Genomic DNA, 14,266 nt, shown 5'->3' with positions numbered 1-14,266 from the left:
TTTTGAGATAGGGATTTTTGGTTTTTCTTGACTTTTTTGCCAAAATTATCAATATTAAAACAATAAAACGCTTGAACTATTTCAGTTCTGTGTAATGAATCTAAAATATATGGAAGTCTAATGTTTATCAGTACATTACAGAAAATAAGGAACTTTATCACAATATGCTAATTTTTTTAGAAAGACCTGTAATGTATACAAGTAGTATGACCCACCATGTTGAGACTGTCATTGTTATTTGAAGGGAATGAAAGGAGCCACTTTTATTGGTTTGACATATTCTGGTGATGTTTTTAACCGAATTGGAGCTTAAAATGGACCAAAGCATTTTCTGCCAATTTATGGTTGGCAAATATCAAAGCCTTCTGAAATTATTGCCTAAGTTGTGTATTTTTAAGACACAATAAAGGAACCATATGACGAATGTTTGATGTCTTCAATTTTGAACATTTATGTTTGGGGAAAAAAAAGACGATTATTTTAAGTCGGACCAGTACAGATATGGCTTTGACACAATGACACACAGTCAGCTAGTTTGGTCACAAGATGCGATGGGCTACACATGTGCTTGCCATTGTAAAAACTTCAAAACCTTGATCAATTTTTCAAATATTTGCGTTTATAGAGACTATAGTGTTTTTCTAAGTCAAAGAGTGAATGCCAACACAAATCTACCCTTTCTGAAGATCAAAACGACGCTGCTGATTTTTACATCTTTTTTTTATTGGCTCTACGTGTCCAAAACCTTATTGCTTCAGCTGCTTCTTTTCAAAGGAGGAGGGGTTGATGGTGATCAATAGGAGTGCATCCCAGGAGTCGGTGACGGATAAACAACTTTTTAAAAAATAGGATTGGGCTTGTGGTAGATGCTTTAAACGTGTTGCGTTGATTCTGCGCTTATAAACAGGATGTGGCTGCGCTCCGAACAAATCAACCCTATTCAAACTTGAACTCATTTTGCAGCCATTGACGGCGACAAACATCCAATCCATTTTAATTGGAAGCACTGGGGGAACGCAAACCCCTCAACCCATAGGCGGAGTTTGACTTTTGGGGCAGGGGGGGCACAACATGTTGAGGACCCCGAAACGCAGTGTCATCAATAAAATTAAACTTTTTAGAATATTTATAATAATAAGTTGACAATAAAAGTTTTTTGTTTCCCATCATTCTTGAGGGGAATTCTAAATCAGGCTGCTTAGGCAATACTTTTTGCCAAGATTGTCATACATTGAATATACGCCGGCCGGTGTCGTGCCAATGTAGTTACCCCAGTCAAAAATTGTATGCCCTGGGCGGAGCCATATGGAGGTAGATTTGTGTCTTTATTATTCAATCCCCCCCCAAAAAAGTTGCTTCAATAGAAAAAAATGTTGCTTTAATCAAAATATATATTTTCAACCCCCAAAAAAGTTGCTTCAATAAAAAAAAAAAGTGAGTGAATGCAAAAATACATTTGAAACTCAAAAAAGCATGTGAAAGCTATTTTTCTTTGATTTTTTTTTTTCTTTTTTGATTGAAGTCAAGTCTTTTTTGATTGAAGCAACTTTTTTGATTGATTTGTGTTTAGGCTACATTTTGGCTAGGACATTTTTGTCTTTATTATTCAATCAAAAATAAGTCGCTTCAAAAAATATATATTTTCATTAAAAAAAATCACTTCAATCAAAAAAAGAAAAATTTCAATCATGGAAAAAGTTTTTGAATGCGTAAAAATATTTGAGATTGAAAAATTTGCATTTGATGACTTAATTTTTCATTGAAAAAGCTTTCTTGGATTGAAGCAATCCTTTTTGTAAAAATTGCTCTCCCCTAATTTTATTTTTTTGTTGAAAACTATATGCAAAGCAAATGACCGTCTAAGTTGCTAGTCACATGATCTGTTCAAAGAATAATTTTGACCCATTATAAAAATATATTTTTTTGTTCATTTCATTCATTTTTGTTGCAGTTTTTATTACTTTACAATTTATACATACATATATATGTATATTAGGGCTGTCAAACGATTAAAAAATTTTAATCGAGTTAATTACAGCTTAAAAATTAATTAATCGTAATTAATCGCAATTAATCTCAATTCAAACCATTTATAAAATATGCTATATTTATCTGTTAATTATATATATATTCTGTAAAATAAATTGTTGGAATGGAAAGATAAGACACAAGATGGATATATACATTCAACATACGGTACATAAGGACTGTATTTGTTTATTATAACAATAAAGCAACAAGATGGCATTAACATTATTACCATTCTGTTAAAGTGATCCATGGATAGAAAGACTTGTAGTTCATAAAAGACAAATGTTACTACAAGAAATTTTGTATTAAAATCCCTCTTAATGTTTTCGTTTTAATAAAATTTGTAAAATTTTTAATCAAAAAATAAACTAGTAGCCCGCCATTGTTGTCAGTCGCACCCAAGCGCCAGCAGAGGGCGGCAAAACTCCATAAAACACAATTAAGAAGTGGGCATTTCACTCTACTGTCATTTAAATCTGTCTGAGCGGGACATGTGCGTTAATTGCTTCAAATATTTTAACGTGATTAATTTTAAAACAAATTTATTGCCCGTTAACGCGATAATTTTGACAGCCCTAATATATATATGAAAGGCCACCAGGGGAGGCCTGTCCCCCCCTTAAAGTCCGCTTATGCCTCAACTGCAAAAAAGGCTCAAAGACAATGTGCATGTGACTAACTTGTCTGCCTAAATGTTTTGCTGCACCTACTGTGCTCATATATTTGTCTAAGCTTATTAATACTTGGAAGACTGAATCATTGATCTACTTGTACCTTACGGTACTGTGATGATGTGCAATTCTTGTTTAAAAACGAGGAAACCAAATGACGCGTGAGCGTGACGTTTTCTGTGTTTGCTGCGTGGACGTTTCGTGGCGCGGTTGTAAGAGCGCTGGCCAATGGCGCGCCCTGCACGCACGAGTGGGCGTGCTCCGCGTGCACTCGAGCAGGTTTTTACACTCGTGTACCAAAAATGCGCGTGCACCTCTTATCATCACTGCAGAATACGAGACATTATAGTATTCGATTTTTTGGCTGGGACGCACCAAAGTGACATTTTTTCAGCTTTGTATGGGAAGGTTTGGGTAATGCGCGACTCGACTTGTCATCCGCGCGTGGCGTGAAATTCCCTCGTGGGCCATACTTGACCCACCTCAACGTGTGTTTTCTCATATTTTTGCGTGCTTTTTTCCTCCCTTCTAATCAAGTTATCCATGAATGAGATCAATGAGATGGAGAGCGAATCTCAGATCCAACTGACCAGCCAGCACTTGCCGTCCAAGGTAAATGAATTAACACACACAAATAACACTGAACAGCTAAATTTGGAATCGCCAGTAACTGTACATCTGCAGTAGAATAATAAAAAGAAAAGTATATCCAAACTATAGTCCGACGTCTTAGAGTTTTTTATTTTTTCCACCTGTCATGTTCTGTGTTTTCCACCTGTTCCTTAAATGTGTAAGAAGTCACTGATTCGATGGCATCACAGGTTTGTGTAGTACATTTTTAAGTGGATGTGGCCTCGTTACGCACGCTGCAAACTGCGCTTATGCGTTTTTTAACATGGGTATGGCGGAAAACACTCAGGTGACTTGAAGTTCCTGATCTGAGACTCCCAATTTGGCCAAATTTCAAAATTGTCCGATATGCATGTGTGATACATTTTTGGAAAGCTTAAAATCTCAATTTTCTGGGGGAAGAACATTTTTGAACAGGAGGAGATTAAAAAAATAAATAACAGCAAAACCCGATCTGGAGGCGAAAGCACACGAAAGCAGAATTACAGATGCCATGACTTTAAGGAGATATTATCGCGTACTTGTACCTTGTTGTGATCCAAAAACTCCATGTAGCATGTATCACTGAGTGTCAAGGCACAGCTGTGAATGGCCACAGCTGGATTTTGGGGGATTTTATGGGTAAAACATGGTAATATAACAAGGGTCGCGATGCAGAAATTGCAGACATCAAGGAGTGGTTGAGATGTTCGTTTTCATATATTTACCCTTTTAAATGTTTTTTTCCCCAATTTTTCATTGTTTGGATCAATTATTTATCATCTAACATATTGGAGAAAATGCGATAGTAACACCAAAAAATACAATTAAGCGAGAGTTATGAGGTAGATATCCGTGACTTTTTTACAGACGCCATTTTTTTTCATTGTGACGTAATTTGTTTAAAAGTTTAAAATATGCACGTGAATAATTAAAAAAAAATTATTTTATTTTTTTATTTTTATTTTTTAAATGAAATATTAGACATCGATTAATGATTCTAAGCTAAAAATAACAGACGTTTTGAATAATAAATATAATTGATATCCTTCGTTTTACGGCAGGGTTGAAACAAGCGGTTGCGCGACGTCTGTAAACGGGGGTTTCCAGGGTAAAACGGACAAATTAAAAATAGTTCGGGGGCTTCATGCGCCATGAATCTGCTATGGCAGCATATAGACATATTGTTCTATCAAACACAAAAGTTGTTTTGGCTTAAAATACAGCAGTTTCTTTTAAAGAGGAGTGCAAGAGCAGAAACTGCTTTTTCAGTCTTGTCTGTGTTTTCCGCCGTATACAAAACACAAATGATTCATGAGTTTATGTACACAAAACGATGGACACTAATAAATAAATAATCATTGAAACAATTTGCACTTACTTAATTTACTTAATAGAAGTAAGTGCTAATTGATACAATGATTTTATCAAGTAAATCCACCAGTTATAATTTTTCAGTGTCGGTTTGGTCACAACATTAATAGAGACAATATAACAGCACAACCTGCATGTACACTATTTGGTGGGGACGGGGAATTAATAAGACCAAACAGATTGGGTGAGCAGAGGTCAGAGCTACAGTTTTCACAAATATGAACCTAATTATTTCATAAGCTAAATTAGGAGTGCTCATTATGTTGATTGTGAACATTTTTTTTTATTCCTTTAACATGTGTTGCTCCTTTTTTATTATTATTATTTTATTTTAAATGTACATAGTTACCCAGATAGCAGAAAGACGTTGAATAATCATTGCTTTTCCATCAAAATTATCAGTATGGTTGACATTGCAATTTTCGACGTCCAGTGACGTTGAATAGGGATGGGCGGATCGATACCAAAATATCGATATTTTGATCCAGTGCGTTAAATTTTAGGTATCGATCCCCAAGCAAAAGTATCGATATCTGGAATTAATATATTATATTTTCTTTGTCAATTTTTGGGTATATTTTTGTGCACACTTTTTGTACTACTTTTCCCTTTTGCATTCTACACGCACGTAAGCAGTGCGCCGGCGTGTGCTCCCGCCCCCATTCACGTCCCTATCCTGTGTCGAACAGCATGCTTTTCCTCCGCCCCTCTCACGCCTAATTTCTTACTTACCGTAATTTTCGGACTATAAGCCGCTACTTTTTTTCTTCATTTTAAATCATGAGGCTTATAGTCCAGTGCGGCTTATTTGTTGATTTATTTGGGTTAATAGGTAACACTTCATTTGACAGCGGCGTCATAAGACTGTCATAATTATGACATGACACTATCATGGGCATTACTAAATGCTTTTGTCATTAAGTGTCATCCAGCAAATTATGTCACTAATCCCATTTATGTCCAGCTTGGATCTTTTACATCCAATCAAAACTGAAATAATTTGCCGGATAACACACTATGACATCTGTTATAACCATTCATTAATGCTCATAACAGTTTCATGTCATAATTATGATTGTCTAATGACAGTCTTATGTCACCACTGTCAAATAAAGTGTTACCAAATACTATAACTAGCAGTTAATGAAACAAGCGGAACAGTAACTGAAAAAATAATTACCACAGAACATGAATTTTGATTGTTATTTACATCTATAGCGCTGCAATGCATGCTAGGAGGCATGTTGGACAACAACATTGTTGACAGCAGATGGCAGCAGTGGTTGACTGACTACCCCAAAGGAGCAGTGATGGCCATATAAAGTGTCTTGAAGCAATAAAGCTTTGCAGCCAATTGGTTCAAAGCTTCATGGTGATTCATTTGGTCTCACAAGAGTCATATGATGCCGCTGTCAAATAGTGTTACCGGTTAATATCTTTTGGTGTAAATATCCCATAATACACTGAGGACAGCTGCATCTTATAGTCCAGTGCGTCTTATCTATGAAAAAATGCAGTTTTCGTGCCAAATTTGGTGGGTGGCGGCTTATAGTCAGGTGCGCCTTATAGTGCGAAAATTATGGTAACCTTATTATTATTTCTTATTCATTTATTATTATTTCTTGTGAATTTATGTTTCATATTTTTATTTTTTCATGAAATGTTTTACCATATTTTTTTATGTTACAAACAATTAAATGCTTGACTTCTTATGTTTTGTTGCTACTTATTTTTATTTTGTTAAAGGTCTGTTTCAATTATTTCAAGATCTGTTTTTTAGAATTTATTTATTTTATTATTATTTTTTTTATTTTAAAATCTGTTTGAAAATTGTGTTAGTAAAATAAAATTCAAAAACGGCAAGTGACTATTGATTATTGGATTTATTTTTAGTGATCTACCATTTGAGGGCAGTAACATGCTACTATTAATTCGTTCTTTAATTAGATCAAAAATATTTAATTTAGGTAGATTAAAATTTGGTCAAATACAACGTGTAGCAGGGAAATGTTCTGTGCATATGAATTTAAGGGTCATGGTTAAAGAGTGAGACTGACTAATCAGAGTTTGTTGTTGATGGATTGGTTTGTGAGTTTGAGGGAAACTGCTTTGCTCGTTATTAAAAGCAGCAGTTTTCCATTGCAAAGCATATTTGACACAAAGAGACTTAATAGTTTTTGAGTGCTTGATGTAGTTGTACATTAGATATCATCAGAATGGCTGAGAACACTGCAGGGTTGTTTTATATATATATATATATATATATATGTGTATATATACATATATATACTAAAGATACACGATAATATCGGTGGCCGATAATTATCGGCCGATAATGGCAATTATGACGTCACACAGATAATCCAGATAATAAAAAATTCAACCGATAATGCAATCCGATAATTATATACTTGATTTAGCCTCCAAATGTGCACAACCGAAGAATTCAGCACGCCGCCTCCTCAACCCCTCCCCTCTCTGAAGCCCCTGAGGGAGGAGGGGTTGAGGAGGCGGAGTTACACGACAAGAAATAGTTGAATATTATGGCGGCTGTTACTGAAAAAACGACGCTCTCGCTATTTGCGAAACATGCACCGCAGAAGTTCCATGAGGCCGAAAGAAAGCGTCCTCATTCAAAACCACTAACCCAGCATCCATTTAAAACTGCATCACAAAGATTTTTGGAACGAATACCAGGCTGCTGCTGCTAGCGGGAATGCTAAAGCTATTGTAAACACTAAGTTAAACTAGGGGCTTGTGACGATACAGAGTCGGATTGTTTGGGAAAGCAGCCTAAGGCGGGTGGTAAACTCGCATCTAAGGCTAAACACCGGCACGACTGGAGACCGATAGTCGGCTAGTAGCCGTCTTCCGACGGAGCCCGCCGCTCTGGCCGGTCCGGCAGGCAGCCCGGTTCCCCAGCTTCAGGACCTCCGGCGAACACCCCGGTTTCTTGAGCGTTCCCTCACGGCGTGTGAGCAGAGCCAGGCCCCAAATACGCCGCGGCAAACCGGCCGGTGCAGGCGGATTATCCGGTACGAACGTAGCCGCCGCCGAGACGAGACACGATTTTTTTTTTAACCGAAATGAACCGAGAGCCAAAGCCCTGGATAAAAAATAATGCAGTTTATACGACCACCATTCTTCATGAAAAACATGCCAATCACATTTTCACCACTACATTTGGAAAAGTGATGTCCAGTAAGCAAGCTTATCATGACTGCACAGTGGTTAGATGATAATTTAAACATGGAGAAAACAAAGTCAGCCCGTCAATAATGCATTCAGTATGTAAAATGACGAGCGGTCAGATGACTTTGTAATGCTGCCTTTATTTTCGGCTTAACAAAACTCAGGCACAAAACAACACGCACGGAGATGCGAGCTCCAACTCCGTCCAAATAGTACTGCCGTGTATCAGTTTAGCTGCTGTTAAGCAGGTGTCGTGAGTGCAGCAAATGTAAACAAAGCGCTGCAGAATGGGTACAAGACATCTCGCTCTTTTGAGTTAATCATTATCACAGTGTGCAACAAAGCATATAACATTAGCAATCACTTTTCAAATTAATTTATTTGTCTGCTCAATTAGTCACAGTAGATCATCTAAACTTATTGGCACTTATTAACACTTATTAATTTAAATATGCACATTCCTGTTGTAATGAAATATCAATAATATTCTGTAGCCACAAATATTCAAAATCTTTTCTTCTTCCAAGTTTTTTTTAGGATTAAGTATAATAATGTATTGCTTAAAATAAGGCTGTTAAGATTATTTTCAGCTAGCTAGAAATCTGAGAAATACACCTGAAGCGCTGGCAGATAATTTCACTTATTTCCAATAGATTTACACTTAAAACTGACTAGTTTTAAGGAAGTGTGTTTTGCAGTGTATTAATGTTATGTTAGGAATGGCTTACTTTTAAAGGCATTTTTGTGCAACTTAGGTATTTACTCTGAAAGTAATTGTTGCCAAAAGTTTACCATTACACAATGTCAGACAATGTCATTATTTAGATGTTGGAATTGACGACTTGTTCATATTTTATGTTGAAAAAAAAAGAGCAATAAATTATATTTTTGCACAGTAATATTTTCTTTTGTTTAAAATTTTACATAAATCTTTTAATAAATTATCGGCTTGACATTATCGGTTATCGGTAGGAATGAGGAGGAAATTATCGGTTATCGGTATCGGTTGAAAAATGTATTATCGTGCATCACTAATATATACTGTATATGTATATATAGAATATGAACTTCCGGTATCGATATCGGATCGGGATCGCAATATTTGGCCTTGGTATTACTTGGTATCGGATCGAATCCAAAATCATTGGTATCGCCCATCTCTAACGTTGAAACAACGTTGTTCTATGATATGTCAGGCGATGACTGGGTTAACATTGTTTTATAGTTGATGAACTAATCTTGACAAATAGTTGATTTATGACTGACCGGGAAATATGATAGAAAAGTCATTGAATTATGGATGAGCGGGCATTTTGGTCAAACACATAACAATGATTCAGCGTTGTTCCGATATTGTTATTAATCAAAATGACATTTAGGTTTTGTAACGATTTCAATGTTCAAGCAACATTATTTGAGGGTGCAAAAGTGACGTTGATTCAACGATATAAGATCGACAGTGGAATGTTGATCCAACATCTTTTCACTGTCTGGCTGCTATCTGGGTAATTATTATTGTGTGTATGTTGTGTTGTGTAAGCAACATATGAGGTTATACAGCACCATTTATGTGTGCATAGTTAATTATGTTGTGTGAGCAACATATGAAGCACCTTCACAACATGGATGTATATTTACTAGGGCTGTCAAACGATAAAATTTTTTAATCGAGTTAATTAAGGCTTTAAAAATTAATTAATTAATTATCGTAATTAATCGCAATTTAAACCATCTATAAAATATGCCATTTTTTTCTGTAAATTATTGTTGGAATGGAAAGATAAGACACAAGATGGAGATATACATTAGACATACGGTACATACAGTAAGTACTGTATTTGTTTATTATAACAATAAATCAACAAGGTGGCATTAACATTAACATTCTGTAAAAGCGATCCATGGATAGAAAGACTTGTAGTTCTTAAAAGATAAATGTTAGTACAAGTTATAGAAATTTTTATATTAAAACCCCTCTTAATGTTTTCGTTTTAATAAAATTTGTAAAATGTTCAATCAAAAAATAAACTAGTAGCCCGCCATTGTTGATGTCAATAATTACACAGTGCTCATGGGTGCTGAAGCCCATAAAATCAGTCGCACCCAAGCGCCAGCAGAGGGCGACAAAACTCCAAAAAACACTGTGCTGTCATTTTAATCTGTTTGAGTGGGGCATGTGCGTTAATTGCGTCAAATATTTCAACGTGATTAATTTTAAAAAATTAATTACCGCCCGTAAACGCGATAATTTTGACAGCCCTTATATTTGCATTACTTATAGTAAAAATAATACATTTTATTTATAACGCACTTTACATTTGAAAAACAAATCTCAAAGTGCACATTACTGATAAAAAATAAAAAGACTAAGAATAAAAGAGTAAGAGCAAAAACAGACAGAAGCACAGATAAAATATAGTGGCTGCTGCTGGCCCAAAAAAAAACTTCTAATATCCCTCCTCTTCGAAGGGGGCGGAGGATGTGGCATCTTCTCAACAATAACGTATTTCTGTCGTGGCTGTGTGAGTGTGAGCGTGTGTGATGTGGCTGTGGTGGGTCAAGTCATCGGCCAATCAAACATGCGTTTGGGGGGGGTTGGACCGGCACATTCAGCAAGTGAAAAGGGGTAAATGCAAGTCTGAACACATTAAAAATAATTCACTTAATAATGGTAGGGTGGATTCTATCCTTACAACATATGGGTAGACAATCTAAATTACCTATATAGACCCTACCCACGTGACGTCACAACTCCGCTCTCCTGAATGGTACCGCCCACTTGTCCGTCAAACATAGTGTTAACCTGTTACGGCTACGTACATTTCTCCTATTTACGGCGTGTTTTTCTGCTCCTTAACATTAATAATCAAAATGGTGAAGGCGTGTGTGGCTGTTGGTTGCACTAACAGAGAAGATGGAAGGAGAGACTTGAAGTTTTACCGTATTCCGAGGGATCCAAAGAGAGCGAAATGGACGGCTGCAATTCGACGTGAAAACTGGGCACCAAAAAATCACCACAGACTATGTAGTAATCATTTTATATCCGGTAAGATGCATTTAAAATATACTTAGAGGGTTTTGGGCTGACAAATAACCACAATTAAGATCATTGCGAGGCTAATCGCCGACAACATACGACGTAATACGACATAGTTTCAAATTCAAGATGTTTGTGACTTCCCTTTCTTCCACCATCGTTATTTTTTGAATAATATTTAGCTGGTACCAAGTGAAAGAAACTGGCCTCGTCTACGGGGCTGACAAATAACCACAATTAAGATCATTGCTAGGCTAATCGCCGACAACATACACGTGTGTATGTAGTGAGAGTGCTATCGCTAAACCATATAAACATTAAAAGCCTTAACTCCATTGACAAACGACATGAAATACATTAGACTTGACAGTGGATGTTAGCAATAACAAAAGATTTTGAATTGAAAATTTCGTAACTCACCTTTCCAAGCACAAGATAGATTCCTGCCGAATTTTCGTGGACAAGGACCTGTTTCACCCAACCAGCAACGAAGTATTTATAAGCCTCCAAGCTCTTGAAGTTTTTCATATTTTCGTGAGAATAGGCTGATTTAGTGTGGACAAGATAATTGTAAATATCTGCGTAGCAGATGTCAGGCAGACAGGGCGAAGACAGTGGGTCGAAAAACATCGATTTGGGCATCAAATATGGATCTGGCGACTGTATAGAACGAAGCTTTTCCTCATAACGCCTTTTATGCAACAGATCCAGTGAGTTTGCGGCATCAGAAAGCACCGGGTCTTCCATGAAATGCATTTTAAATTCCGCCATCAATTGAAAACAATGCTAATACAGAGTCAAAATGACGGACAAGTGGGCGGAACCATACAGCGAGCACGTGGTTTTGTGACGTAGGTGGGTAGGGTCTATATGGTAACTGAACCCATTGTATAATACAAATAAGGTTGGTTAAATGTTGGTGGGGACAATTTGAGCATTCTGAAAATTTGCTAGTGTTATGTCTCTACCGTTCCTATGCAAACTTACGCTCTTGACACAAATGTCTTTCCATCACTTGTGAATTAAAAAGTATATCATCACATCAGTTTTGTTTTCAGTTTACTTGCTTTTACATCTATTTCTAATCAAAAACTTGTATCTTTTAAAATACTTTTAGTAAAGAGATTTTTTTCTTCTGTTATTTTGATGTGGTAAAAATGATTCTGAGAGACTTTCTTCTGCTCTTTCAATTTAAAGCCCTCCACATTATCGTTTTTTTTTTTTTTCTTTTTCCCATAACCCACATATGCAACTGGACACCTCATTAAGTCAGATAGTGATACTTTGTTCGCTTCTGTGATAACTAGAGCTATTCAAATGGGAATACATCATCAAGGATTTAGTGATGTAATTCCAGCTTCCAATGGGTATACTTTGAAGGGTTTGACACTAATTGTTAAGTTTTTTAACACATCACAGGTCCCAAAACCTCTGGTTTTCTGGTGCTTGTATCAAAAATAAAAGCATGAATTTCAAAATACGAGTCCGTACACACAAATCAACTTGATTATCAATCAGTATGAGTTGGACACTACACAATAATTTGCAGTCGTTAATATTGAAAAGGTTAATGATTGTCAAGCCATTTTTCAGCTGATCAGCACAGTAAAATTGCTCTTAACACACCTCCCGTCACAGGGTCATCTCTCAGGATATTCTGAGACAGCCGCGAGTCGAACCATTTATTGCTTAAGATTGTCAAGCATTTTTCCGGGAAAGAGAAAAATCACTCTTTAACACTAGATACAGTATTATCTTAGTATGATCGCTTACATGCATTAGATAATCGAGTCTTTTCTTATTTTCATCTTAAGTTAAAAAGGAGTCCTTTTTAACAATCCCTCAATATTTCAGAGATGTGCAGTAATGATTTTCCTAATTATGATTGGAAAGTGACAAGCTTTCTTATCACAGCCCACCCCAATGGATAATTAAAGATTTTTCAAAGAAAAGAATCAAGCCTAAGGTAGAAGGGGCGTGCCCCTACTTAAAACTGATTTACTGTGTAAAATACTATTTAAAAATTCTATTCAGTATCTGGAGAGCATATTAATAGTTTCATGGTCGTGGTTAGCACAAATGTCTACAGGCTTCCAAATGACTTGGAACAGCTTTTGTAGCTCACCATCTGCTGATATTCACTGACAAGCCACTGGTCTGCATCACGAGCGTTCATCCTCATACTCTTTGAGCCTTTCTGACTCACATTTCTATTGATTCTCATGGAAGGTACACTCCATTCAGAGTCTTTCTCCCTTATTACAGTCAGTCGCCTTACACTGCCTCCTTATTTTCCAATAAGTTCCATTTCCTGTTCTATACAGTTATTAGGGGTGTTACAATACATCGAAAAGGTGATATATTGCGATACTTTGTAGTCCAGAAGGTTATCAATATGCTCCCACCAAGAATGAATAATAAGCGCTTTTCAAAACACACAAAGACGCTTCACAAGAGACATGGAATCACAGTACGATAAAAAGGTATTAAAACGATAAAAAATTAAAAGCACAATAAAAAGAAGTAAAAATATAACAGAGCTAGGGGTTATGGTGGGTAAGAAAGAGTGAACAGGTGTGTTTTCAGTCTAGATTTGAAAAGTGATAGGGTAGATATGCTGTGAAGATCAGGAGGTAGGGAGTTCCAGAGCTGGGGGGCGCAATGACTAAAAGCTCTGGAACCAAAGGTGGAGAGGCGGACACGGGGGACGGAGAGGGGAAGAATAATGGTAGCGCGACGTGAACGGGTTGGATTGTTTAGACGGAGAAGATCGCAAAGGTAGGGAGGGGCCAGGGCATGGAGTATTTTGAAGGTGATGATGAGGATCTTGTAGTTGATTCTTTGTTTGACGGGAAGCCAGTGAAGTTGACGGAGGATTGGGGTGATGTGGTGTGTTGCGGGGGTTCGAGTGATGAGGCGTGCTACTGAGTTCTGGAGGAGCTGCAGTTTCTGGAGGGACTTGTTAGGGAGACCGAAGAGCAGTGAGTTGCAATAATCGAGCCGGGAGGTTATTAGATTACAGACCAGGGTGGAAGCGGTATGGTGGGTGAGAGAAGGGAGGAGGCGAGAAATGTTGCGAAAGTGGAAATGGGCTGATCTGGTGATGCTGTTGGTATGTGCCCGGAAGGAAAGTGTGTTGTCGAGGATGACACCCAGACTCTTAACCTGAGACGAAGGAGAGATCGGTAAATTGTTGATGGTAATAGAGAACTTATGGACATTAGAGAGCGTTGCGGTGGTTCCAACTAAGAGGACTTCTGTTTTGGAGCTGTTAAGTAGGAGGAAGTTGGAGGAGAACCAAAAGTTAATGACATCTAAGCAGAGGGTGAGGGAGGAATGTGGGAGGGAGGCG

The 14,266-nt window shown here is 37.0% G+C and overlaps 1 protein-coding gene across 1 annotated transcript in view; it reads left to right on the top strand.

Moving 5' to 3' along the window:
• Window positions 1-3,020: 3,020 nt before the first annotated feature.
• Window positions 3,021-14,266, top strand: part of LOC130904650 (SH3 and cysteine-rich domain-containing protein 2-like) — a 74,492-nt gene continuing 63,246 nt past the window's right edge. The window contains exon 1 of the mRNA XM_057817560.1: window positions 3,021-3,314. Coding sequence (XP_057673543.1) covers window positions 3,246-3,314 — 69 coding nt within the window. The 5' untranslated portion in view covers window positions 3,021-3,245. The remainder of the gene's footprint in view (window positions 3,315-14,266) is intronic.

This window comes from Corythoichthys intestinalis, chromosome 16 (assembly GCF_030265065.1).
Source record: "Corythoichthys intestinalis isolate RoL2023-P3 chromosome 16, ASM3026506v1, whole genome shotgun sequence".
NCBI lineage: Eukaryota > Metazoa > Chordata > Actinopteri > Syngnathiformes > Syngnathidae > Corythoichthys > Corythoichthys intestinalis.
The sequence above is the reverse complement of the archived record's forward strand: the minus strand, read 5'-3'. Positions and strand labels throughout refer to the sequence as shown.